The following is a 27,924-nucleotide window of genomic DNA, read 5'->3' as shown; positions in this document are numbered from 1 at the left end:
ATTTTTCAATATTAGGACCACCGATTCACTATTCCCATTCCTCAAGGGTCTCACACACATGCAGGAAAATAAAATCCCTCAGTATACTATTATGGCACAGGAAAAAACAGAAGTTTTTCAACAAAAAAGAGAGAGAAGCAATGTGGCCTGGTGAAAAGAACACAGGGCTGGGAGTCAGAGGACTTGGGTTTCTAACCCCGGCTCTGCCACTTTTCTGCTGTGTGACCTTGGGCAAGTCGGTTAAGTTTTCTGTGCCTCAGATATCTCACCTATAAAATGGGAATTTGAAACCTGATCTCCCCCTAACTCACACTGCCCCATGTGGGACCTAATTATCTTCTACCTCCCCTAGAGCTTAGAACAGTGCTTGGCACAAAATAAATACCATTATTATGATGATGATGATGATAAAGATGGTCATGAGGAACTTTTCCCTAACACCTTGCTACAAATGACCAAAAAAAGCAGGCATCAAGGCTGCACTTGACCCAACCGCATGGAGCAAAATGTGGCCGGTGGTTTTGGATGAACTTTAGGGAAAACAGGAAAATTCCATTCAACCAACTAGAGACTGTCTGAACAATTAAAGGTCAACAATACCTAGTCCCTTCAAGAGCAACAGGAAGTTATGAAACCATTTACAAACTAAAGCGTTAGTCCTGGGGTATGAAATATACTTTTAATGAGATAATAATCGCATCTCTCCACGATGCTTTTGTCATTTACCTGACGAAACACTTCATTCCATCTCCTCCCTATCCAAATATCATATTCCAACACATTTACATACATCTCCTTCTCAAGGGTTTTCTGTATGAAAATTTTAAATGCGCTTGTCAAACTCAGTATTTATTTTTTTTCCATGACAACAGAAAGTAACGGACTAACTGCACAAAGGTTCATATTTGGAACTCTCTTTCCAACAGAACTGGAGAAGTAGGGCTGGCTAGTAAAGAGGAACTTAGCTAGAAAGCAGAGTGGCCTGGCAGTCAGAGGCTCTGGGTTCTAATTCCGGCCCCACCGCTTGTCTTCTGTGGGACCTTGGTCAAGTCATTTCACTTGTTTGGGCCTGTGTATCCTCATCTGTAAAATGGGGATTCAATCCCTCCTCTCTCCAATTTAAAGCTGTGAATTCCAGATAGGACAGGGACTGTGTCCAACCTGATTATCTGGTATCTACTCCAGAGCACAAGATAGTGTTTGGCAAACAGTGTGTGTTTAATATGGACCATTTTTATTTTGCAAGGTGCCGGTTGCTGTGAAATAAGTCTTATGTCTGGTCTCTGACACGAGCATGAAAAAGTGTGTTCACTTCTAAACTTTTGAAGGCAAATCCTGAAGAGAGGGACTTGCCAATCATGCTCATATACTAAATTTTGAAGTCATTCGAGTTAAAAGACATTCGGTTGCAGCCGAGCACCTGAACAATATTCCAAAGAAGAAATGGGGTCGACGAGAGAGGTTGTGATTTTACACCATACCTACTCTCCAGTCACATGCTACGGAAAAGGCAGCTCTGAAAACCGTGAGCATTTTTCCAAATTACATTCCAGAAGTGCATCGATTTCCTGGCCTTCGAGAGAGAGACTAAGTCAGTCATCCAAATTTTTTTTTTTTTTTTTTACTCGGAGTCTTGAAAACCTTGTTAGTCTGCTTGTTTTTCAGGTCAATTCACAGCACAATTTTCCATCGGAGTTTGAGCTAGTGAGTGATTTCGTAAAACATGCTTGCACAAGCAGAATGTGGGTGTGGGTTTAAGAGAGTGTGCAAACCCACGTGGGCACAGAAATAATAACTGTGGTATTTGGTAAGTGCTTACTAAGTGCCAAGCACTTTACTAGGCGCTGGAAAGGAGTAGTGTGGCCCAGTGGATAGAGCACAGAAGGACCTGGGTTCTCATCCCAGCTCCATCACTTGTCTGCTGAGTGACCCTGGGCAAGTCACTTCACTTCTCTGGGCCTCCGTTCCCTCATCTGTCAAAAGGGGATTGAGACTGTGAGCCCTTGTGGGATGGGGTCTGTGTCCAACCTAATTAGCCTGTGTCTACCCCAGAGCCTAGAAGAGCGCTTGACACACAGCAAGTACTCAATCAATAATAATAATGGTATTTTGTTAAGTGCTTACTATGTGCCAAGCACTGTTCTAAATGCTGAAATACCACCATCATTACTATTATCATCACAAGATAGTCAGGTCCCACATGGGAGTCACAGACTAAGTAAGGGGGAGAACAGGTACTGAATCTCCATTTTGTGAAGATAAGGCAACTGAGGCACAGAGAATAATAATAATAATAATGGCATTTATTAAGCGTTTCCTATGTGCAAACCACTGTTCTAAGTGCTGGGGAGGTTACAAGGTGATCGGGTTGTCCCACGTGGGGCTCACACTCTTAATCCCCATTTTATAGATGAGGTAACTGAGGCCCAGGGAAGTGAAGTGACTTACCCAAAGTCACACGGCTGACAAGTGGCGGAGTCGGGATTTTCTGACTCCAAAGCCCGGGCTCTTGCCACTGAGCCACGCTGCTTCTCTAGTGCAATGACTTGCCCTAGGCTCCACTGCAAGTACGTGGCAGAGCAAGGATCAGATTCCAGGCCCTCTGACTCCTGGGCCTGTTCTCTGTATCGGGATACATTTGCCCAGTGCCTAAAATATGCCTATTTAAACGCAGATATAACGAACCATTAGAAAGGGCAGATGGGCAATTTCAGTTGTTCTTCAATGAAGAATTCCAGTGTTGTTATAAAAACAAGAGCTACTTGTGCTTTTACATAAGGCTTTAGTGTTTTTGTGACTTTCTTAATTACGAAAAAAAAGACTTCTATTCATTTATTTTAGTGTCTGTCCTCCCCACCGGATTGTAAATTCGAATAGCGTCAAACTTGGTGGAAAGAGGCCCAGCCCAGGCTTGCAGTCTCAATCCCCATGAGGGAACTGAGGCATAGAGAAGTGAAGTGACTTGCCCAAAGTCACACAAACAAGTGTCGGAGCCGGGATTTGAACCCTCTGACAACCTCTGACTCCCAAGCCCGTGTCAGGCCTGTTGTTCTTGGATCTACCCCAGTTTGGCATACAAAGCATTTGTATTAATAACAATGATAATAATGATAACAATAATACTAATAACACGGTATTTTTAACCCTCTAAGGGTCGAAGACGAGTCAAGAGCATAAAACAAGACCATTTTTAACTCTATATGCTTTCCCAAGAAATTAATACCATGTTCTGGTCAGAGTAAGTGCTCAATAAGTAGGGCAGATTGATTAAGCGCACTGAGCTAAAATGTTGTTACTTTCTGGACTGTAACTTCAGGTTTAAACACCTACTACCATCTTCAAGGAAACCCCAAAACTGCATTCCAAAGACTGAGTTTAAAACTGAAATCTCCCATTTAAAGGACTGCTCTGTTTTGCTCTGACGACTTGACACCTGTCCACATGTTTTGTTTTGTTGTCTGTCTCCCCCTTCTAGACTGTGAGCCCGTTGTTGGGTAGGGACCGTCTCTACATGTTGCCAACTTGTACTTCCCAAGCGCTTAGTACAGTGCTCTGCACACAGTAAGCGCTCAATAAATACAATTGAATGAATGAATGCAACTCAATTTGCTCATATCCACCCCAGTGCTTAATAAAGTGCCTGGCACACAGTAAGCATTTAACAAATTCTATTATTACTAACAATAATAACAAATATTTGAGGATTAAAAAGGCTGTTTCACCGAGAGTTTGGCAGAATAAACGCAAACCCTAGTTCTGCATTAATCCATTTCTGCTTTGGCTATGAGGAGCCTAATAAAATGAAACAAGACCATTTAGTTTAATTTTTTAAAAAAACTAAGCATTCCCATTGTGAAGCATCTCAACTCTCTCCTCAGACGAAGCATTAACACCTTGAGAAAATTATGGAAAAAAAGAGATATAAACAGGCGGTGTTTGAGCGGCTCTGCTCATCAACTCCAAATTTGGGAGCGGGCTACAGGAATAATAAGAATTGTGGTATCTGTTAAGCACTTTCTGTGTGCCAGGCACTGTACTAAGCGCTGGGGTGGAAACAAGAAAATTGGGTTGGACACAGTCCCTGTCTCATGGAGGGCTTACAGTCTCAATCCCCATTTTACAGATGAGTTATCTGAGGCCAGGAGAAGTGAAGTGACTTGCCCAGGGTCATCCAGCAGACAAGGGGTGGAGGTGGGATTAGAACCAGATTCTGACCCCCATTTTCTGCTATTTCATCAAGCGCTTAGTACAGTACTCTGCACACAGTAAGTGCTCAATAAATACGATTGAATGAGTGACACCCTTCAAAAACAGACAGTTGACCTCAACTACTTAAACCTGATGTTAGGATTCAATCAATTAATGGCATTTACTGAGCGCTATCTGTGGGCCAGGCACTATGCTAAGCACAATTAGACCGCAGTTGGTAAAGACGCTCCCTGGCCATAAAGAGCTACAGCTTAGAGGGGGAGACAGACATTAATATAAATTAACTGTTGCCTCCCTCGATTTCCCCAGTGGGTCCTGTACTAATTCAGCAGGTTGGAGTTTGGAAAGTGGGTGTGATGAACTCCACCTATTTAATACGGATTTCGACAAGTCCTGGGTCTCGGTTTTAATTTTCTTAGGCCATGCCTTTTTCCAGGATTAAATGTCTCGGTTTCTTGAAACGGAAAAACACAAACATTAATTTTTATTTAGTGAATTTAACCAAACATATAAATGATGCTATTCGAGTGAATTCTAACACCTAGAGAAGCAGCGTGGCTCATTGGAAAGAGCCCGGGCTTTGGAGTCAGAGGTCATGGGTTCAAATCCCGGCTCCGCCAATTGTCAGCTGTGGGACTTTGGGCAAGTCACTTCACTTCTCTGGGCCTCAGTTACCTCATCTGTAAAATGGGGATTAAGACTGTGAGCCCCAAGTGGGACAACCTGATCACTGTGTATCCTCCCCAGAGGTTAGAACAGTGCTTTGCACATAGTAAGTGCTTAACAAATGCCATCATTCTTATTATTAGAGGGGTCTGATCTATATACCACTGTTCAATAAATGAATTTGGGGCCCACGATAAAATTTTTATTTCTCCTTTTAAAAGAGAAAAATAAAAAGACAAACGTTTCTCTTCCTTAAAATTTCCTGATTTTTGAAAAATCCCATATACTGTAACCTATTTGACTGACCTACTGAGAGAAATTTTACAATTTTCCTTTATGACACAGGATAGTTCAGAAACAACTCTTCTTCTAGCCCAAATGCCCTCGGGAAACTTTCCACCTTTGCATTAGCCTTTGTGTTTGTCTGCAGCCATTTCTTTCCAGGCAGGAGTACTGAGAGAATTCAGTCACACAAGAAGACAAGAAATGCTATTTCTATTATTTTTTTTCCTTCTGAATTTTTCATCTCTACTGACAGGAAAAACCATCACTTGCATAGGGAATAAAAGGTTTGTTGTTGGAGAAAAATCAGACTCCAATGCGAGATAAAAATCCCCTGGAAGTTTCAGCTCCCTAGTAACAGAATTAAGTTTTCAAAAAATTGAATGATCATGGCAGCTATTTAAGGAGGAAGGAGGCCCAAGTATTGAACCCCCATTTTGGGCCAATGAGGCAACTGAGGCACTGGAGATAAATTGGCTGGAGGAAAGGGGGAAAAAAGTTCCCCACCAATGAACTAGTTACTTAATTTTATGGTTCTGTGAAATTCTACTGTCCAAGAAGCTCTTCTAGAGGCAGAAATTTGTCCCACAGGAACTAAATGAAAAAAGCTACGTCGATGAGGTAGAAATGTATCACATTTAACAAAGGAGTGGGTTTTTCTAAGAGAAAAGCTGACAGTGAGATTTCTGTCTGAAAAGAGGTTGAGATCGATACAGATCAGTCAATCAATGGTATTTACTGAGCACTGACCATGTGCAGAGCACTGTACTGCTTGAGAGAGTACAATTCAAAAGAGTTGGTAAACCCATGTCCTGCCCACAAGAATGAAAAGCACCAACTTCCTTAGTGCTCTGCAGCCTGATAGAAAATCTTAATTAGACGAGGTCTACAAAATCCAGAAACACAAAATGTACATCTTGTACAATATTTTGAATTAGGTGAGGTAAACAGTCTTGCAGACTTTAAGACTCAAACTGTGAGCCCGTTGTTGGGTAGGGACCGTCTCTATATGTTGCCAACTTGTACTTCCCAAGCGCTTAGTACAGTGCTCTGCACACAGTAAGCGCTCAACAAATACGATTGAATGAATGAATGGTTAGCCTTCATTTTTACTCAGATAAAGTTTCGAGGCTGCTTTCAAAAGAAGCAGCGTAGCCTAGTGGGTAGGGTACGGGCCTCAACGTCAGAAAGACCTGGGTTCTCATCCTGGCTCTGCTGTGTGACCTTGGGGAAGTCACTTCACTTCTATGGGCCCCAGTGACCTCATCTGGAAAATGGGGATTAGGACTGAGTCCCACGTGGGACAGGGACTGTGTCCAACCTGACAACATTTTATCTACCTCAGCGCTTAGTACAGTGCCCAACCCAAAGTAACAAATACCATTTTTTTTTTTAAAAAAAAGCATTGTACTAAGTATAATACAACAATAATAATGACACATTCCCTGCACACAGTGGGCTTACAGTCTAGAGGAAGAATTCCTCTTGGCATTTAAAGCATGCCTGACTACTTTTAAAATATTTTTCAAAGCTATCAAAAAGGCCCGGGGTGTTTTTCTTTTTGAAAATAATTCTTATGGAAAATATGAATCAAATGTTCTCTAAGAGGAATGAGAGATGAGTGTTCTGGGGATTCTTCAGAAATAACCTAAAACTGCATTTTTTTCATTTTTATTCCTTTATTTGCTAAGCGCTTACTACTATGTGTGAGCCCACTGTTGGGTAGGGACTGTCTCTATATGTTGCCAACTTGTATTTCCCAAGCGCTTAGTACAGTGCTCTGCACACAGTAAGTGCTCAATAAATACAATTGATTGATTGATTGATGTGTCACGCACTGTTCTAAGCACTGGGTTGGATACAAGTTAATCAGGCCAGAAACAATCCCTTTCCCACATGGGGCTCAAAGCCTAATGATAAAAGCGTCCCTTTTTTTTATGCTATTTGTTAAGCGCTTGCAACGTATCAAGCCCTGCTCTAGGTGCTGGGGTACTTCAGCCCAAAGCTGTAAGCCCTGTAGACTGTAAGCTCCTTGTGGGCAGGGCTCATGTCTCCCAACTCTTGTTGCACATACTAGCCCAAGCGCTCACTACAGGACTCGGCACACAGTAAGCGCTCAATAAATACCATCGACTGAATAAACTGGAGGACGTCTCCAAATTCTTTCCAGCCTGCTGAAATCCACTCCAGCTAATTCTCCAGCATCTTGGACTAGTTAAAGGAGCAGGTTGTCAGTCGATGTCACTTTTCCAAAATGACCAGATGTCTGAGGTTTACAGAAACTGTTTGAGATTTCATGTTTGTCCTCATTTCTACTAATAGCTTAACACTACTGAACTGTTTTTATTTTTCGATTCTGGAACTGAGCACAGTGGGAGGCAGTGAATTTTTTTTTTTTTAAAAGCCACAATTTCACTCTACATAACTGGTAATTGTTTTCTTTTTCATGTATTTGTCCTCATCTCTTACACTGTTTTCATCAATGGTATTTCCTGAGGGCTTACTGAGTGCAGAACACGCTCCAGAGACTACAACTGCCTTGGCTGACACGTTCCCTGCCCACCAGGAGCTTATAGTTGGGTAGGGACTGTCTATGGCTTATAGTCTATAGTCTTCTAGAGAAGAAGCATGGCTCAGTGGAAAGAGCACGGGCTTTGGAGTAAGAGGTCATGGGTTCAAATCCCGGCTCCACCAACTGTCAGCTGTGTGACTTTGGGCAAGTCACTTCACTTCTCTGGGCCTCAGTTACCTCATCTGTAAAATGGGGATTAAGATTGTGAGCCCACAGTGGGACAACCTGATCACCTTGTAACCTCCCGAGCGCTTAGAATAGTGCTTTGCACATAGTAAGCGCTTAATAAATGCCATTATTATTATTATTATTACAGGGGGAGACAGACATTGATATGAATAAAGGATACGGACGTGGGTGCAGTGGGGCGAAAGTCAAATGTTCAGAGGATCCGGATCTAAGTGCAATGTTTTCTGGTTTCATTACACTTACTGGGATAAACCACCAGGAGTTTATAGTCTAGAAGGGGCGATGGTCATTAATATATGTATACATATGTATATATGTATATATATATGTATATATGTTTGTACATATTTATTACTCTATTTATTTTACTTGTACCTATTTATTCTATTTATCTTATTTTGTTAGTATGTTTGGTTTTGTTCTCTGTCTCCCCCTTCTAGACTGTGAGCCCACTGTTGGGTAGGAACTGTCTCTATATGTTGTCAGCTTGTACTTCCCAAGTGCTTAGTACAGTGATCTGCACACAGTAAGTGCTCAATAAATACGACTGATTGATTGATTGATTAATATAAATTAAGGAAATGAACATAAGTACCGTGGGGCTGAAGGTGGGGTGAATGTCAAATGCCTATAGGGTACATATCCAAAGGCAATGCTCTCACTGAGCCCATCTCCCCAACTAAATTTGTGGATTGGGAGCAAGGGTCCACGTCTAATTAATAGTAATAATGATGGCATTTATTAAGCGCTGTGTGCAAAGCACTGTTCTAAGTGCTGGGTAGGTTACAAGGTGATCAGGTTGTCCCACGGGGGGCTCACAGTCAATCCCCATTTTACAGATGAGGCAACTGAGGCAGAGAGAAGTTAAGTGACTTGCCCAAAGTCACACAGCTGACAATTGGCAGAACCGGGATCTGAATCCATGATCTCTGACTCCAAAGCCCACGCTCTTTCCACTGAGCCACGCTGCTTCTCTAATTCCTACTTGTATACTCTTTCCCACGGCTCAGTATGGCACTCTGCCCAAATAAGTGTTTAAATAATAATAATAACGGTATATGTTAAGCGTTTACTGTGTGCCAGACACTGCACTAAGTGCTGGGGTGGATACAAGCAAATTCATTCATTCATTCAATCGTATTTACTGAGCGCTTACTGTGTGCAGAGCACTGTACTGAGGACACAGTCCCTGTCCCACATGGGCCTCACCATCTCAATCGCCATTTTACACATGAGGTAACTAAGGTACAGAGAAGTGAAGTGACTTGCCCAAGGTCACACAGCAGGCACGTGGCAGTGCCCGGATTAGAACCCGCGACCTTCTGACTCCCGGGCCCGGGCTCTATCCACTCTAGAGATGCTATTACTACTACAGCCTATCATTTAAGGGCCTCGCCGTGAATCCAGTTCGTCATCAGTCCTGACGACGCAGCAACCCGTCATTCTGCTTTTGGCGGACTAGAGCGAGTTCTGCCGCCACGCCTCGTCGGAGGATAAAGTCGGACAATGCGTCTCAAGTTCTCTGAGACGCCAAGTTCTTCGGGAACGGCGTTCAAACAGTGGAAGAGAACTGGCTGTGGTTTTGTCCTTCTAGGTGGTACTTGATTTCAACGGTGGGTATCTCCCACGCGTGCTCACGATGAGAAAACTAAGAAGCCGTACCCTGCATTTAGCGAGTTAGCCTCTCTGGGCAGAGGGAGATGTGACAACCACTGAAAAAACAGAGTGATGACTCCGGTACCGCATTTTTCGGAGTAAAGCGGTACGGAAGGTTCATTCTCACACTCCTGTGGAGTGCAAATTCCACAAGATCTTGGTACAGAACTACCTTTTTACCTAGAAAGAACTAAATCTCTCATTCGGCCTTCCACGCCCACCCCAAAATAAAACTTCTTATAAACCAACGTGCAACTTAAGGATCCCAACAAAACAGCTCCTCTTACCTTCTTCTTCACCTTCGGGTTCTAAGGAGGTGCTTTCCTCTTCGAAGCTTCCGATACCTGATTCTATCTGAGGAGTCTGGTTGTGTTGTAGGCTTAGCTTGTTACGGATAACGGCGATTTCTTTTTTTAACAGCTTTGCCCGTTTACTTCTCGATCCACTGGACTTCATTGAGCAGGTGAGATCCAGTTTCTCCAACAATTCTCTTAGCTGTTCCTCTAAGGTCATGTGCGCTCTGTTGGCGGGATTCAGTAACCGATCCACTGAAGTCAAAAAGACGGTTTAAAGGATTTAGCGCCCGGCGTGCAGATGGGCTTCACAACCAAGCACCCAAAAACAAGGGAATGCCCCTTGCCTTCTTTCCCCAGACCAAGGCCTTTCGCCCCACTCACCACGACGGAAGGAACAAAGTCTCAAATTCTCCACTCACCTCAATAAAGAGCCTCTCGCCCCTGGGCAAGTATGCGGGTGAATAAATCTGACCCCCATTTTAAGCTCTGCCTCGGCAGCGTCGTGACTAACTTTAACACCCCCCCGCTCCCCAAATGATTAGGTTCGGTGTCATGACTTAACCAACTCCGATTCCTGATGGTTCCGATGACCTTTCGCAAGAAAACAAAGCTACGAGAAAATCGTAGGAGTCTGCAGAGAAACCAACAGCCTCTTGGAAAACAGACAGCTTTCCTGTTGAGAGGACGGCTCTTTTCTAGTCTGCATAAGGAAGCCCGCCAAGCTCTTTTCGAATTGAGGCCTTGGGGCTTATCTTCCTAGGTGGTGTGTGAACCACTGAGCCCTTGCCCTGTGTCTGGCGGTCGCGTATTTAAAATAGAGCAAAGGGATCTGACGGAACTTTGTTCCCAAAAAAGTCACTCCCGATCCAAACTAGGTATTTCCAAGGACGGCTTTCCACCGCCCGGCTCCAATTCCCCTTTATCCTTCAGACCCACTGCTCCAGGTTTACAGGCCTAAAGGTGATAATTGGCGGCGGCGCGTCAAGTTCAACCTGAAAATCAAGCTTACGATTCTGGCTCCGCACAACAAAGATTGTCATCGGAACTCCGTCGCCGGAGAAACGGCTCCCACAGCTCCCGCTGGCCACAGCCATGAGTCAGCAGCGAGTGCCGGCTTCCTTCGGTTCAACAGACTCCCGGGCCTCTCGGGGCAGGCAGAGGCGCCAAAAGCCCCAAATGTACTTCCCCCTCCGCCATCTAGCCTGTAAGCTCACTGTGAGCGGGGAATGTGTCTGTTTATTGTGGTACTGTACTCTCCCGGGCGCATAGTACACTGCTCGGCACACAGAAAGAGCTCCATAAATCCCAAAGAGTGAATTTGGAAAGCGGGGCCCGAGAAGCCTCAGTGGGGAGGTGGAGGGGTCCCCAGGGAGCGGGCCCTGGACCACTCGGGGTTACGTGCCGGCACTGAGGCGAGGGAGGGGAATACAGGCAAAAAAGCGAGCGTCCAGACGCGGCAGTGACCGACTTAAGGGAGTCCGATCAAGGCACGCCTCAAGGAGGGCGGACTCGCTTGCTGTGGCACACGTCCTCGGGGCCTTCCAGACTGGGGGGGGACCGTGCGGGGGGTATCCGGCTCCGGGCCCCAGGAGCCTCGGATAGCTAGACAAACTGGACTTTCCCAAGGGGTCAGCCTCCCACGCTCCTTGGAACCAGGTTTCTGAGACTTAGCACTCCCCTCCCACCCCCCCGCAACCCCCGCTGGGAGGGGAGAGGGGGTGGTCACCCCACGCCTCATTCCTCTGGATCACCTCGGGATCTACGCTTGCCTTAGTCTCGGGCATTCCGAGTAATGGGGAATGTTTCTTTTCACAGAATCTGAGGGTTCCGGACATTTCGGAACATGAGAAGCAGAGTGGCCTAGGGGATAAAGACGACTCTGGGAGTCAGAAGGTCGTGGGTTCTAATTCCGGCTCCACCACTTGCCTGCTGTGTGACCTTCGGCACATCACTGCACTTCTCTGCGCCTCAGTTCCCTCATCTGTAAAGTGGGGATTTAGACTGTGAGCCCCACAGGGGACAGGGACCGTGTCTAGCCTGATTTGCCTGTAACCACCCCAGCACTTAGTACAGTCCCTGGCACACAGTAAGTGCATAACAGGTGTCACAATTATTATTATTATTATTATTTCACAAGCTCCTGCCACCTGGAACACCCATCCGCCTTCTCAGTCTTCAAATCCCGATGATGACAGCATGGTCATCCGCCCTACAGAAATCCTTTTCAGAGGAATGACTTCCTACAGAGAGAGGACACTTTTGAGCCCAGACGCGGCCTTCGTTTAGACAAATGGCCCTGGGGAAGTTTACATAGAGCATTCTAGCCCATTTAAGGCAGGTCACGGGTAAAGATGCCCTTCAATATTCTTGGGGAGAATTAGATCCTAGGGAAAATTAAGCTTCTGGAGTTTCTGAGGCATTCTGGGGCAGCAGCCTGGCCCTGCCCAAGCCAATTTGAGAAACAAGGGCTCCGGATTCAGGCTGGCCTGACAAGTGGAAGGGAAGGCAGCAATCACAACACTGATGATAATAACAATAACAACAACACCTTGACTCTGGAGAGCTCTACTATTTCTCTCTGACACTTTCGCATACCTTATCTCAGTTTGTCCTCCTCATCTCCGGGAGGTAGGGAGAGGGCGGGGTCATTCCGTTTCACAAATGGGGAAACTGAGGCCCCCAGAGGGCCACACCTGGGGCCGGGAGTGAGAGACCGAGTTGTGGGTAGGGCGTGTGTCTGCTATATTGTTGGGCTGTCCTCTCCCAAGTTCTTAGTACAGTGCTCTGCACATACTAAGCACTCAAATTCAAATTCAGCTATAAACCCTACAAGGAACTATGGTAGGCTGGCCAAGTCCGCTGCTTTTTTTTTTTTTAACTGCCCCTATTTCGGAAGCAGCCTGGCTTAGCGGGAAGAGCCCAGGCCCCAGCGTCGGAGGATCCGGGTTCTAATCCCAGCTCTGCCACCGGTCTGCTCTGTGACCTGGGGCTGGTCGCTTCACTTCTCTGGACCTCAGCGTCCTCCTTTATCAAATGGGGATTCGATCCTCCTTCCTCTGACAGACTGCGAGCCCCTATGTGGGACGGAGACTGTTTCCAACCTGACTCTCCTGTATCTACCCCAGCGTTCAGTAGAGTGCCTGGAACATAGTAAGCGCTTAGCAGGTGCCGTTCTTAAAAAAGGGGAGTGGATGGGGGTGGGCTTGGGGAAGGAAGTGGCCACATCGCAGCATCTGTATATCACTTGGATGCTACCATGCCTCTCTGCTCAGGAACTGCTTCCCGCATCATCCATTGACTGTGGGGCCATCGGTTTCCTCTGGGGCCCCTCCCCACCAGGCATCCCCAGGGGTGGGTTCGGTAGAGATCAGGAAGGGTAGGGGGGACTGAAAGCCACCTGCCCTGCCTCCGCTGCCGGGGGTAAGTGGAAAGGATCGGTATGCGATGAGGCTTTACCCTCGGCGAGACGTTGCCACGTACCCACCAAACCCCGAACGAGGACTTAACACGGATGCCGGAGCGCTGAAATTTCCCAATGCGGTCCCCAAATGGGAAAGATTGGACTCTGAAGGGGAGGGACTCCGAAGACCAACGTACGTATGTACGTTGGCGGCGGGGTTGGGGGGAGACATGGACGGACAGACCTCACTTAGAGCTGCCCATTTTCCATCTGTGGAACCATGGCAAGATATCAGTTGATGGCCAGGGTCCCCGAGCTCACTCAGTTGGGGCCGACGACGACCACCACCCCTCCGCCCTCATAACCCCAGAGTGCTCAGGACGGGGGATTTACGGAGGGGCTGGGTTCCCCACATTCACCTCCTCCCCCAAGAAGAGCACTGCCCACCCACCCGTCCCTCACCAGGTCCGTCTCCGCCGCGGCCGCCCCCATCACCCGAGGAGAACAGCCAGCTGACCCAGGGTGGGCGCAGGAGGGAGGGCATTACCGTCCAGCCCGGGATGCGGTTTCAAAAGCGGGCGGGGTATTTCAGGAGACCTCTTACCGTCCTCCCACGAGAAAGGCCGAGGGGGCTCCGCTTTGGGCCGCTCAGCTAAGTGTGTTCCGGTCTGATTATCGAAACCGATGCCGTCGGCATCGCGCCTGGTCTGCCTCAGGACCACGCCCCCCTGATCCCGCAACCGCACCGCGGCTCGGTAGAACAGCGTGTCCTTGGCGTTGTACTTCATACAGTTATCGATGATGAGATTGAAATCCTCTTCGAACTCGTTGAGGTTCCGATAACCTTGCGCCTCTAACCGCTTTCTCATGGTGGAGAAATCCATGGGGTGTTTGATGTGATCCAAATAATCGGGGACCTACGTTTGGGAAGAGAAAGGGTTTTAAAAGCGGGGAAGGCCGAACAGGGCTCCCGAGTCCCTGCGACTCGAGCTGTGACTACCGCGATTGCTTACTGGCCACGGGGAAAGGAAAAGCCAAACCTGTGCCTCACTGTTGCCCTGACAGGGCTTTCTGGGGCTGTCGATGGATTTTAAATTCAGCCACCGGCTTTGCAGACTGATGCTATTTAATGCGGTCGCCACGTCGCCGAATGAACGGCCCAAGCTCCGCAGTGCTTTGAAAGGAATAAGTGCTGCTAAAAGTCAAGGTGTAGGGTAGAGAGGGAGACCCTCGAATCGCCTAGAAAAGTTCAACTGAGAAGAACTGAGTTCCAAGAACTGAGTTCCCAAATGAAGGAGGACTGAAGAGCGGCTCTTTCCAGTGGAAAGCGGTTAAGTACGGGGGAAGCAAATCCGGGCCCCGTCACGCCGCGCGGTGGAATGGAAAGGTTAGCCAAAATGAAAGCCACACCTCTTTCAGGTTCACCGGCTGGGCAAATATGTGAGCGGAATCTTTCTCTTGCAGCTGGTCGAGGACGGCCCGCAGAAGGACGGTGAACGGGGTTAGCTGCAGCTCCATGGCCAGTTGCTCCACCTTAACCTGAATGAGACACAATAATAATAATTATTATTATTATGGTATTTGTTAAGCGCTTACTACGTGCCAAAAATCCCGGCTCTGCCCCTTGTCAGCTGTGGGACTTTGGGCAAGTCACAACTTCTCTGTGCCTCAGTTACCTCAATGTGTGAGGATTAAGACTGTGAGCCCCACGTGGGACAATCTGATCACCTTGTAACCTCCTCAGCGCTTAGAACAGTGCTTTGCACATAGTAAGCACTTACCAAACGCCATCATTATTATTATTACTAAGCGCTGGGGTGGACACAAGCAAATCAGATTGGACACAGTCCCTGTCCCACAAGGGACTCCCAGTCTCAACCCCTGTTTTACTGATGAGGTAACAGGCCCAGAGAAGTGAAGTGACTTTTCCGAGGTCACACAGCACACCAGGATTAGAACCCAGACCTTCTGATTCCTAGGCCTGTGCTCTATCCACTACGCCATGCTGCTCACAAGGTGGAAATGTGAGACCACCACAACCGAACCGGGGTTTTCACCTCCCCAAGTGGGTTTCTCCACAGCTGGGCAGGTGGCTGGGGCGGGTCCATCTGTACGTGAGCACAGTGCTCAGCACACAGCGCGCACGCTTAATAAATACCGCTGCTGCCAGCACACGCCGCTTTCCCACAACGCGTTCGGGGAAGCCCGGGCAAGCCCGTGCTGTGGCTCTCCCCTTGTCCATCGCCGCCCCGCAGGGTCAAGCGCCTTCCGACACTTCATAATAATAATAATGATGGCATTTACTAAGCACTTACTATGTGCAAAGCACTGTTCTAAGCTCTGGGGAGGTTACAGGATGATCAGGCTGTCCCACTGGGGGCTCACAGTCTTAATCCCCATTTTACAGATGAGGTAACTGAGGCCCAGAGAAGTTAAGTGACTTGACCAAAGTCACACAGCTGACAATTGGCGGAGCCGGGATGTGAACCCAAGACCTCTGACTCCAAAGCCCGGGCTCTTTCCACTGAGCCACGCCGCTGCTTCTCTAAGTACCTCATGGCACGTGGTGATTGCCACTGTTGGGTAGGGACTGTCTCTGTGTGTTGCCAATTTGTACTTCCCAAGCGCTTAGTACAGTGCTCTGCACATAGTAAGCCCTCAATAAATATGACTGATGAAGATATTGCCAGGGCGGACTGGGATTCATTCACTCAATCGCATTAGTGAGCACTTACTGTGTGTAGAGCACTGGGATCCCACCAGCCCATCTTAACCAACAGGTATTATCACTATGATGATGATTATTATTTACTATTCTAAAAGCCTTTCCTGTGGCTGCCTTAAAGTCTGGGCAAACACCTGAACCCGTTCTGTTTCTTATGGTATTTGTGAAGTGCCTCCTATGTGCCGGGCACCATACTAAGCGCTGGAGTAGATACAAGATAATCGGGTTGGACGCCGTCCATGTCCCACGTGAGGCTCACAGTCTTCATCCCTATTTGACAAGTAAATGAGGCCCAGAGAAGTGATGTGATCTGCCCACGATCACACAGCCGGCAAGCGGCAGAGCCGGGATTAGAACCCAGGTCCTCCCACTCCAAGGCCTGGGCTCTTTCCATTTGGCTGTGCAGCTTCCCACGTGCTGGTCACGGGGGTTGCCCAGGTACCAGGAAAGTGGGTGTCTTAAAACCTTCTCTTTCAGAAAAACCAGCTGGGTTATAGTTGCCCCAAATTAGGCTCCCTGAAACAAAGGGATCCGGTTACCTGCTCCCGCTTTAACTTTTCCCGTTTCCGAATGAGTTCAATCAACAAGCGAGCTCTCTCGAGGTCATGGCGGAGTCTCTGCCAATACTTCAACTTCTCCTTTAAGGCTTGGATTTCTTCATCATCTTCCCTCTGGGAAAAGAATGAAAAGCTTGAACTAACGATCGGAAACATTAAGCCAAAACCAAGCAAAAGGAAGTCGTCAAAATATCAACGCAAAGCTTTTTTTTTTTAATAAAAGAATAATGGTAATGAGCAGAAAATGATTTTGCATACTGTTCATTCAAAGCATTTTCTTCATTTCTTAATGCCAAATTGCCTGAAAGAGTACCCCCCCACCTCCATTTTAAAAACTACATCCTTTAGGAAATTAATTCAGAGTCAAGTGCAATAACTGTATTAAGGAAAAAACCAACCCTGGCAGCTCTTAAAGCTTTATAATCCCTTGGAGTAAGACGAATTCTAAAACATTTTCCCTGCAAATTCTCCCGATTCCCACTTTGGTCTCATTACAAAAAGCGTGGGGAGAAATCCCCTGGAGTCACCCACGACTCAGACTCGCTCCAACTTGGGGTAGAGTCCAACAGAAAGGAACGCAGGCCAAATCCAAAAAAAAAAAATTTTTGAAAATTCACACGCGTAGCTCTTTCCGTGGACAAACAGGGTGCTTCGAGCGGGCCTTCTGCTTCGTGTTACGTGCCCAGGGAAGTAATGCTGACTACTGGGTGAGCTCTGAAAGGTCACCAAACATTTGAGTGGTTTCCTGGGGAGGGAGACCCTCCATTGAAAACTCAGGGGAGAAACCGTTTCTTTTAGCGGGGGGAGGCCCAGGCCTGCGCTTCCTGGGGTCCGTGGGGAAAACCGGGAAAGCTAGATTTCTACCCCGGGGCAGGCAGGAGCCCCTAAGGGCTCGCCCCGGGCCCCGGGGAAGTGTTGAGCCAATTTCTAACCTCACCGCCGATCTGGACCTGATTTTCGTGGCATGTGGCATCGAGACAGCCTGCTCACGCAAAAGGGATAGTTTTTGGATAGTACCAAAGCTGGCCGACAAGAGAATCTGGGAAAAACCACACCTCGGACCGGAATTTTGGGCAACGGGAAGCAGCTTGGCCTACCGGGAAGAGCCTGGGAGCCAGGAGACCTGGGTTCTTCCAATCCTAGCTCACCACCTGCCTGCTGTGTAACATTGGGCATGTCACTTCGCCGGACCTCAGTTTCTTCATCTATCAAAAGGGGACTCAACACCTGTCTGCTTCCTACTTAGGACTGTGAGCCCCTCAAGGGACAGGGACTGCATCTGACCTGACGATGTTTGTATCTACCCCGGCGCTTAGTACTGTGCTTAGTAAGTACTTATCAAACAGCACAATTATCATTATTATTGTAATTAATATTAATAGGAGGGAAGACCATCGACCTTAAAGGGCAGGCTCTGATTTAGGTACTTAATTGCCTAAGGGACAGATAACTTCCAACTGTGTTGTACTGCACTCTTCCATGCGCTTAGTACTGTGCTCGGCACATGGTAAGTGCTCAATAAATACCATCAATTGACTGTCTGATCTGAGGAGCTCCTTTCGGTTCCCCAGGCTTACATCCGCCAGCGCTCCCATCCTTTCCAAGAGCCCTGAAATGGGTCTGGAGGAGATAAATATCCCGCCTGACCCACCCACCAACCCCTCCACTGCTGAACGGGCAGGGAGCACATGGACTCGAACTCAACCCAAGTGGCCGCCAATCTGCCCTTCCGCCACCCAGACCCGGGGAACTTAGAGACGGCAATCCGTCTCGCTCAGCCCAGGCCCCACTGAGATGCACATATATTAATTAGGCGAGGAATCCGCTCTGACAAATATGGGGTGGTAATTAATCACCCTTTAATCAACTACCCCTAATTTTACCAGGACTCCAGAAGTTTTTTTGGGGGGGAATGACCAGATGCCATTGATCTGTCAAGACTTCAGATCCTGTTTGTGCCCAAAAAGCAAGCCACCACTCCAGCTGCTATCGTAGTACTCTCTACTAAGAGGCTAGGGATTTTTCAGGTTTAACCATTTATGTCATTCACGGTGGCATTGGGGTTTTTTTTTTCAAGCCGGGATTTTTTTTAAAAAGTCATGCTACAATTTTCCAATTTTCCAAGTGGCATGCCCTACCGGAAAAAGCCCAGGCCTGGGACTCAAGGGACTGGAGTTCCAAGTCCAGTTCTGTCACTTGCCTTCTGCGTGACTGGGGGCAAGTCACTTTTTTTTTTTCCTAATGGTACTTTGTTAAGCACTTACTCTGAGCCAATCACTGTTTTAAACACTGAGGATCCAAGATAATCAGGTTAGGCATAGTCCCTGTCCCTCATGGGGCTCACAGTCCAAGTAGGAGGGAGGAGGATTTAATCCCCGTTTTACAGATGAGGCAAACTGAGGACCAGAGAATTGAAGTGGCTTGCCCAAGGTCACACAGCAGACAAGTGGCAGGGCCGGGATTAGAACCCAGGTCCTCTGACTCTCTGGACCATGCACTTTTCATGAGGCCGGCCTGTTTATTAATAATAATAATAGTGGCATTTGTTAAGCACTTACTATGTGCAGAGCACTGTTCTAAGCGCTGGGGGGGATACAAGGTGATCAAGTTGTCCCACGTGGGGCTCACAGTCTTAATCCCCATTTTACAGATGAGGTAACTGAGGCTCAGAGAAGTTAAGTGACTTGCCCAAGGTCACACAGCAGACATGTGGCGGAGGCAGGATTCGAACCCATGACCTCTGACTCCCAAGCCCGTGCTCTTTCCACTGAGCCACGCTGCTTCCCTCTCGACTTCTGTCTGAGCCTTTTAAATACCTGATTCATTCATTCAGTTGTATTTATTGAGCACTTACTGTGTGCAGAGCACTATACTAAGCGCCTGATCTCTCCTCCCTCCCCTACCTCAGAATGTGAGCACAATGTGGGAAAGGGACTGTGTCCAACCTAATTAACTTGTATCTACCCCAGTACTCAATACAGTGCTTGATACATAATGACCATTTAACAAGATTGCTGTTATTATTGCTGTGGAGAAGCAGCACGGCCTAGTAGAAAGAGCCCGGGCCTGAAAGTCGGAAGGACTTGGGTTCTAATCCCAGCTCTGCCATTGCTTGCTGTGTGACCCAAGGCAAGTCACTTCACTTCTCTGGGCCCCAGGTCCCTCATCTATAAAATGGGGAATAAGACTGAGAGCTCCACGTAGGACAAGGACTGCGTCTAATAATAATAATAGTGGCATTTGTTAAGCACTTATGTGTCAGGCACTGCTCTAAGCACTGGGGTGGATGCAAACAAATGGGGTTGGACACCATCCCTGTCCCATATGGGGCTCACAGCGTTAATCCCCGTTTTACAGATGAGGTAACCAAGACACAGGGAAGTGAAGTGACTTGCCCAAGGTCACCCCGCAGACAAGTGGCAAAGCCGGGATTAGACCCAGGTCTTTCTGACCCCCGGCCCGGGCTCGATCCACTAGGCCAGGCTGTTTCTCTGTCCAATTTAAATAACTTGCATCTATCCCAGTGCTTAGAACAGTGCCTGCCATATAGTAAGTGCTTAAATACCATTAAAAGAAAACAAAACAAGTGTTTGACACATTAAGCACTTAAATACCACTGAAAAAAAATTCTGATGTGGCTCTTTCATTTTCTTTTCTTTACAGTCCATATGCAACAGCCTGCATGACAAGAGGCAATATTACTTCCTCCCAGCTTGTGTAAAAGGCTAAATGCGCAACTTTGCGGCTACTTCTTGGCCTACAAGCAGCCCACACACTGCTTCCTACACACACACACAAACACATACACACACAGAGCTTCCTGCACATGCACCCACACAAACACACAACACACCTTCCTGCAGACACGCACTGCTCACCACGCTCCTGCTATAAAGGTCTCCCTGAATCTAGTCTAAACCCTAACCTGGCGGTGACGGTCCCCACCGGATCAACCTGAATATCCCTGCTCCTCTCGGGCAGGGAACGTACCTACCACCTCCGTTGCGTCGTGCTGTCCTCCCCCGAGCGCTTAGTACCGAGCTCTGCGCCCCCGGAGCCCTCCTTAAATACCACGGATGGATTTTCTCGTCTTTCCTGGCAACTTCCCCAGCCCCATAAATGCCAAGCCCCGGTTGCCTAGAGTAATAGTATTTATCAGGTGCTTACTGAGTGCAGAGGTTGGAATTAGAGTCGGACTCTGTCCCTCGTGGGGAGATTCGCAACCTAGCCCGGCCTTGATAGGGGGGCACGGGGCAAGGGTTTGGCTGGGTCATCCCCGAATGAAGTGGCCAAACTGGCTGCCTGGGGCGGACCACCACTCTCCGGCATGAAGGAGCCTGTTTACGTCGCGACATCTGCGAGGAGGTGGCGTGGGCGGGCTCTGATGGCCACCATCCAACCATATTTACCGAGCGCCTAACGTGAGCAGAGCACTGTACGGAGCGCTTGGGAGGAAACTATATATATATATATATATATATATATATATATTTATATATATATATATATATATATATATATATATATATATATATATATATATATATATAACAGAGCCGGTAGATCCGTTCCCCTGCCCAAGAAAAGTTTACAGTCTACAGAACTGCGGGAAGGTTTGTCTGGGAACGTCTCCTTCCTTCCCCCACCCCCTTACCTCCTTCCCCTCCCCACAGCACCTGTATATATGTATATATGTTTGTACGTATTTATTACTCTATTTATTTATTTTATTTGTACATATTTATTCTATTTATTTTATTTTGTGAATATGTTTTGTTTTGTTCTCTGTCTCCCCCTTCTAGACTGCGAGCCCGCTGTTGGGTAGGGACCGTCTCTAGATGTTGCCAACTTGTACTTCCCAAGCGCTTAGCACAGTGCTCTGCACACAGTAAGCGCTCAAGAAATACAATTGAATGAATGAATGAATGGGATGAAGTCAGAGAGAGTGGGGAAGGGGGGTGTGAGAGAATAAGCAGACCACCATCGGATTCACCTTAACAAACTGATGAGGGGCACCAAATTTCACTTTTACCCCGATACGGCCTCCTTAAGCCGCTTCTAGTTTCAACGAGGCCAACACAAGGGCCACCGCAGAGGACAGTGACAATGATTTAGGTATCAGTCAACTACATTTAATAGTAACAATAATAATGTTGGTATTTGTTAAGCGCTTATTATGTGCCAAGCACTGTTCTAAGCACTGGGGAAGATACGAGGCAATTAGGTTGTCCCACATGGAGCCCAAAGTCTTCATCCCCATTTTACAGATGAGGGAGCTGAGGCACAGAGAAGTGAAGTGACTTGCCCAAAGTTACACGGCAGACAAGCTTTGGAGTCGGGATTAGAACCCACGACCTCTGACTCTCAAGCCCGGGATCTTGCCACTACGCCACGCTGCTTCTCTAAGCATTTGATGGCTTACTGTGGACAGGGTGCTATACTAAGTGCCTGGAAGAGTTCAATACAACAAAGTTTGTTGTTCGTTATACAAAGTCTGTAGACACGTTCCCTAACTATAGCGAGCTCAGTCTATCGGGGGAATCCATTAAGGTATCGACCAAGTATTTCCTGTGCGAGCCCCAGGGTAGCTATAACAATAATAATAATAATAGCAATAATCATGGTACTTAAGTGCTTACTATGTGCCAAGCACTGTTCTAAGCGCTGGGGTAGATACCAGTCAATCAGGTTGGACCCAATCCCTGTCCCACATGGGGTTCCGGACCAAAGAATCTTTTCCAGAGAAATGTAATATTTCCTCACATTTTTTTTTTTGCCTGAAAAAACCATTCTCATTTAATTCGTGGATTTTCTCACTCTTTTTGCCAGGAGACTTGGACCAAAAATGGGGATTTTGTTCATCGCTGGACTCTAAGGACCCTGGCTTTGCTCTCTGGGGAAGCAACGGAGCCTAAAAGCCAGGCTGGGGCTTCTCCCGACGGAGACGCTCCCGCATCCTCCCGCAACTCTCAGCACAGTGCGTAACACGCGGTCAGCGTTCCGGAGATCCGGTTGTCGGATCAACCCTGTGCTGAGGAGGAGCGGGAGGGTGGTCCCGTCTGCCAGGGAGGGCGTGGGCTTCCTCACTCTTCCCCCTCCAAACACATCGGGCCAGTCGTGGCCGGTCGGGAGAGCCGGGGCAGCCGAGGAAAGCGGACCATCCCCTCCCCGCCTTCTGCCCCTAACTTTTCATCCCGCTCCTTTAAGTGAAGGTTTCAGGACTGGCATTTGAGGCCTCTGCAGAATCAGGAGGGCAGGGGTCAAGTTAAGGCTTGGTTAATCATTCCTAACTGGGACTTGGTTGGGGAACTTTTTGGGGGAGTGGGGGGAGAAGGGGGCAGGGGTTTAAAGCAGAAAAGTGAGGAACCGTGAAGAGGGAGGGGGCAGCCAAGCAGGATAAAAAAAAACCCCATTAAGCAAGCTCAAGGGCGAGCCTTGGGCCCTTCTCGATCCGAGGTCTCCATTAATGCCGGCCTAGTGGAAAAGAGTGCGGGTGGCTTCACTTCTCTGGGCCTCGGTTCCCTCATCTGGAAAATGGGGATGAAGACTGTGAGCCCCACATGGGACAACCTGATTACCTTGTGTCAACCCCACTGCTTAGAACAGTACTTGGCACATAGTAAGCGCTTAACAAATGCCATAATTATTATTTTTCTTCTTCTCTGGGCCTCAGTTACCTCATCTGGAAAACGGGGTTTAAGACTGTGAGCCCTTTGTCCGACAGGGATTGCGTCCAACCTGATGATCTTCTATCCACCCCGGCGCTTAGAACAGTGCTTGACGCGTAGTAAGCGCTTAACAAATACCATCATCTGTTGAGTTTTTTTTTAATGTTTTCACCTTGGGCGTGGGGAACCCTCAAAAAAGTGGGAGGGCAGGGCGTGACATTTCAGAAACCGACGGCGACACTATTTTTCTTGGAAAGCGCGCACGCGAGCTACGTACCTGCTGAGAGTTTCTTTGGGACTGTGAGCTGGACTGCAGTCTCCTCAACAGGGGGACGCCATTTCTAGACAGTCTTTTTAGTAACCAGTAACTGTGCACTCGCTCAACAAACTGCTTCTTCCGCTGAATGGCCACCTGATTCATAATTTTATTTAATCTAAAAATGTGGAAAAACTGACAGTTTAATTTGTGAAGGTGCATGACGGACGTGCTTCACCGAGGGGAAATAAGATGGTTAAGGCGCTGCCCGGGACAAGGGCGCGCGGGGTCCCTGCGGAAATTGTCGCGGGAGGTGGTGCGATTCCCCAGATTCCCCAGAAACCTGGCAGACCCTCGCTCCGCCGAGAAAGGCAACCGACGGGCACAGTTTGGGCCAGCGTCTCTCGGGAAATCAACAGCACGGACTGGATTTACAAACGGAACTTTTGAGGGCCCTCGATATCCGATCCATTTTTTATTTTTTTTTTTTTTTTTACATATAAGGTTTGGGCATTTTCTGGTGGAAGCCACAGAAACTATTCAACACGCCTCTAAAAATAAGGCTTCTGGATTGCCGAGTGATTGTATTTCCTGACTATCTGCTTGGGAAAGCACGCCAGGAGAGCGTCCTGCCCTTGAGGGGCTTATAATCTAACGGGGGAGGCGAAATATTCACGAATAGAGGGAGTGAGAAGAACGAGTCTGGAATAGTAGTCCAGGTACGTGGCTGAAAACACATGAACCCGAAAGGGGCGTATAAATACACATCCGCTACTTTAACTGAACATCCGTGTTTCTGGATTTGTTCGGTTTTCCCCTGTAACAAGCTCCCAAGACAGGCAGAGATCATCTGATTTTTTTTTTTTAATAATTCCCCAGAGAACCTAATAGTTCCATTTCTTTGAAATGTATTATCCCTTTCCCCCATTAAGACAGATTACTAAGCAGCTGGAATGACTGGTAATAGGATCGTGACTTCAAATCAATAAAATGTGTGTTTTTTGAAGAGGCGAGATCCAGCCAGGGAGAATAACTGCAACATCAGGTTGCAACCTATTTTCCATTTATTTAATAATGACAATAATAATAATATTTCTTAAGTGCATACTGTGCCATGTACTCGTCTAAGCACTGGGATAGATAAATCAGGTTGGACACAGTCCCTGTCCCACACGGGGCTCGAAGTCTAAGTAGGAGGGTGGGAGGAGGACTGAATTCTCATTTTAAAGTTGAGATACCTGGGGCACAGAGAAGTGAAGTGACTTGCCCAGGGTCTCAAGGCTGAGATTAGACCCCAGGTCCCCTAACTCCCAGGCCTGTGCTCCTTTCACTAGGTCACGCTGCTTCCCATTTTATAACGGAAAAGCCGATGCTCTAAATACAACCCAGTTACCGGGTGAAGATAAAAAGCCTCCTCAGAGCTAATGATCAGACGGAGGAGCTGACGGGAAAGACCAAAGGCATTTAAAATCCACCGAGGGCTTATTCTAGCAGAAAACGCCCGGTCGCTAACGATTCACCCGAGGTACACAGGAAAAGAATCTGGATCGTTGAAACTGAAAACCGAGCCGCCCCCCCAGAGAGGGGGAAAACCACATTTGACAACCCCATTAGAAATTAGAAATCTTCTAGACCGTAAGCTCGTTGTGGGCAGAGATTGTGTCTACCAACTCTGTTGCACCGTCTTATCCGAAGCGTTCAGCACACGGTAAGGGCTCAGGACATGCCACTGACTGACTGAAATTATTCTTTTCCTTTCTCGTTCACTTTGAACGCATGGAAAATAAGGGAGGCGGCGTGAGGCTGGGAGTCAGGAGACCTGGGTTCTAAGCCTGCTGGGGGACCTTGGGCTAATCGCTTCACTTCCATGGGCCTCAATTCCCTCATTTGTCTCTACCCCAGTGTTCAGCACACAGTTGGCATTGATAAAGTCTATGTTCACTCCCTCCCCGCCCTGAAAAGCTGCAAACTCCTTGTGGTCAAGAATCGTGTCTACCAACTCTGTTGCACTGTCCTCTCCCAAGCGCTTAGGACAGTGCTCTGCACATGGTAAGATCTCAATAAAAACCATCGACTGATTTGTAAAATCAGTCTTTTAGACTGTGAGCCCACTCTTTTAGACTGTGGGCCCACTGTTGGGTAGGGACTGTCTCTATATGTTGCCAACTTGTACTTCCCAAGCGCTTAGTACAGTGCTTTGCACACAGTAAGCGCTCAATAAATACGATTGACTGATTGATTAAAATGGGGATGAGATTTCTGTCCTTTCTTCCTCCCTCCCCCTCCTTGATTCCGAGTCCCGGGTTATCTGAAAAATGGGGAAAAGATCCCTGTTCCTTGTTCTTCCTCCTTGATTCAGAGTCCCGAGTTATCTGTAAAATGGGGATAAGATCCCTGTTCCTTGTTCCTTCTCCCTCCCTCTTCGTTTCCGAGCCCCGGGCGGGGCAGGGCCCGTGACCGATCTGATCGTCTTTCACTTGCCCCAAAGCGGAGTCCAGTGTTTGGCCCAGTGCAAGCGCTTACCTATCCCCGATGGAACAAGGTTATTCTTATCATCTGAAAAACACTTTCTCGGGACAGGTGAAGCAGGAAAGTTTTGCCGGCAGAGGCCATGCTGAAAAAGACTCTGGGTCCGAGACAGGATTACGGTTGCTGCCTCACAAGCCTTTACGTGAATCTCTGTTCACCCACTGCACATCTCAATACCTACCCTCTCTCCGAAACAGGCTGTAGCCCCCCACTCGTGAACACACCCAAGTTTTCGAAAACAAAAAACCCTACAGGCCGAAGAATATCGAGTCTGGGGTGACTGTCGTTTATTTGATGACCTGTCCCCCTCCCTGGTCTGGGAATTCCTCAATAATAATAATGATGGCATTTGTTAAGCGCTCACTATATGCAAAGCACTATTCTAAGCGCTGGGGAGGAGACAAGGTGATCAGGTTGTCCCGCGGGGGGGCTCACAGTCTTCATTCCCATTGTACAGACGAGGGAACTGACGCACAGAGAAGTTAAGTGAATTGCCCAAAGTCACACAGATGACAATTGGCGGAGCCAGGATTTGAACCCATGACCTCTGGCTCCCAAGCCCGTGCTCTTTCCACTGAGCCACGCTGCTTCTGCTCTTGAGGGAGGAGAATGTGCCCACTAATTCCTGCACTGCTCTGCACACAGAAAGCACTCAATAAATATGACTGACTACTCTCCTGACCGCTCAGTAGTGAGCGTACAATTAATGATATATATATCATTATATATCTATAATTCCGTTTATAGATATATATATCTATATGTATATATCTATAATTCCGTTTATCTATTTTGATGCTACTGATGCCTGCCTACTCGCTTTGTTTTGTGTCTGTCTACCCCTTCTAGGCCGTGAGCCTGTTGTTGGGTAGGGATTGTCTCTATCTGTTGCCGAACTGCACTTTCCAAGCGCTTAGTACAGTGCTCTGCACACAATAAGCACTCAATAAATATGACAATAAATGAATGAATAAATACCACTGATCGACTGATTCCGGCAAAATGCCGTGAAACCTAAGGAATGGGCAAATCTGCAGGGAGGGAAGACAGTAGAATGGGCAGAGACGAGACTTGACGGTTTAAGAGTCAAGCAGGGTGGCCTAGTGGGAGTCGGAAGGAGCCCGGTTCCAATCCCGGCTCCGCCAGCTGTCTGCGGTGTGACCTTGGGCAGGTCATTTCACTTCTCTAGGCTTCGGTTTTCTCAGCTGTACAATGGAGATTAAGACTAAGCCCAAGTGATGATGATGATGGTCTTTGTTAAGCGCTTACTACATGCCAAGCACTGTTCTAAGAGCTAGGGTAGATACGAGGTAATCACAGGGACTCACAGTCTTACTCCCCATTCTACAGATGAGGTAACTGAGGCCCAGAGAAGTGAGGTGGCTTGCCCAAGGTCACACAGCAGACAGGTGGCGGAGCTGGGATTAGAACCCACGTCCTCTGACTCCCAAGCCTGTGTTCTTTCCCCTAACTGTCTAAGCTGATGATTTTGTATCTACTCCAGAGCTTACAGTGCCTGGCACATAGAAAGTACTTAACAAATATCATTAAAAAAATATTATGGGTGGTCAGAGGCAACTACTGGAAACGAGGTCTCTCAAAGGCACTAATTCAGATTATGGTAGCAGACCAGAAAGCTGCGGGGTGAGGGGAGTTGGGGAGAGGGGAGTGAGAGAGCAAGAGGGAGACAGACAGAAAGCACACACACACACACAATATACCTTTGAGGGCAAAGTGACTGTTTCTTCATCACCAATTCAAAAATCCAATTTCCCTGAACTAAGCCTTTAAAACCCTATTGTTTTAACAAGACGACAAACTTGGAAAGATGAGCATGCGCTTCTCTAAGCCCCTTCTGGTTCTCATGTTCATAAAACTAGAGATGACTTAATACTGACAGAGAACCAAAACCCTCTCGG

General features: G+C 47.5%; 1 protein-coding gene across 3 annotated transcripts in view; it reads right to left on the bottom strand.

Moving 5' to 3' along the window:
- BRD1 (bromodomain containing 1) overlaps positions 1-27,924 on the bottom strand; it is an 86,525-nt gene that overhangs the window by 34,250 nt on the left and 24,351 nt on the right. For all 3 annotated transcript variants that reach the window (XM_038756174.1, XM_038756173.1, XM_038756175.1), the window contains exons 3-7: positions 23,498-23,654; positions 16,535-16,666; positions 14,681-14,809; positions 13,875-14,187; positions 9,862-10,122 (exon numbers count right to left, since the gene is read on the bottom strand). In XM_038756174.1, coding sequence (XP_038612102.1) covers positions 9,862-10,122; positions 13,875-14,187; positions 14,681-14,809; positions 16,535-16,666; positions 23,498-23,654 — 992 coding nt within the window. The remainder of the gene's footprint in view (positions 1-9,861; positions 10,123-13,874; positions 14,188-14,680; positions 14,810-16,534; positions 16,667-23,497; positions 23,655-27,924) is intronic.

The sequence above is a fragment of the Tachyglossus aculeatus genome, chromosome 14 (assembly GCF_015852505.1).
Source record: "Tachyglossus aculeatus isolate mTacAcu1 chromosome 14, mTacAcu1.pri, whole genome shotgun sequence".
NCBI lineage: Eukaryota > Metazoa > Chordata > Mammalia > Monotremata > Tachyglossidae > Tachyglossus > Tachyglossus aculeatus.
Note: the sequence above shows the minus strand (reverse complement) of the source record. Positions and strands in the feature narration are given on the sequence as shown.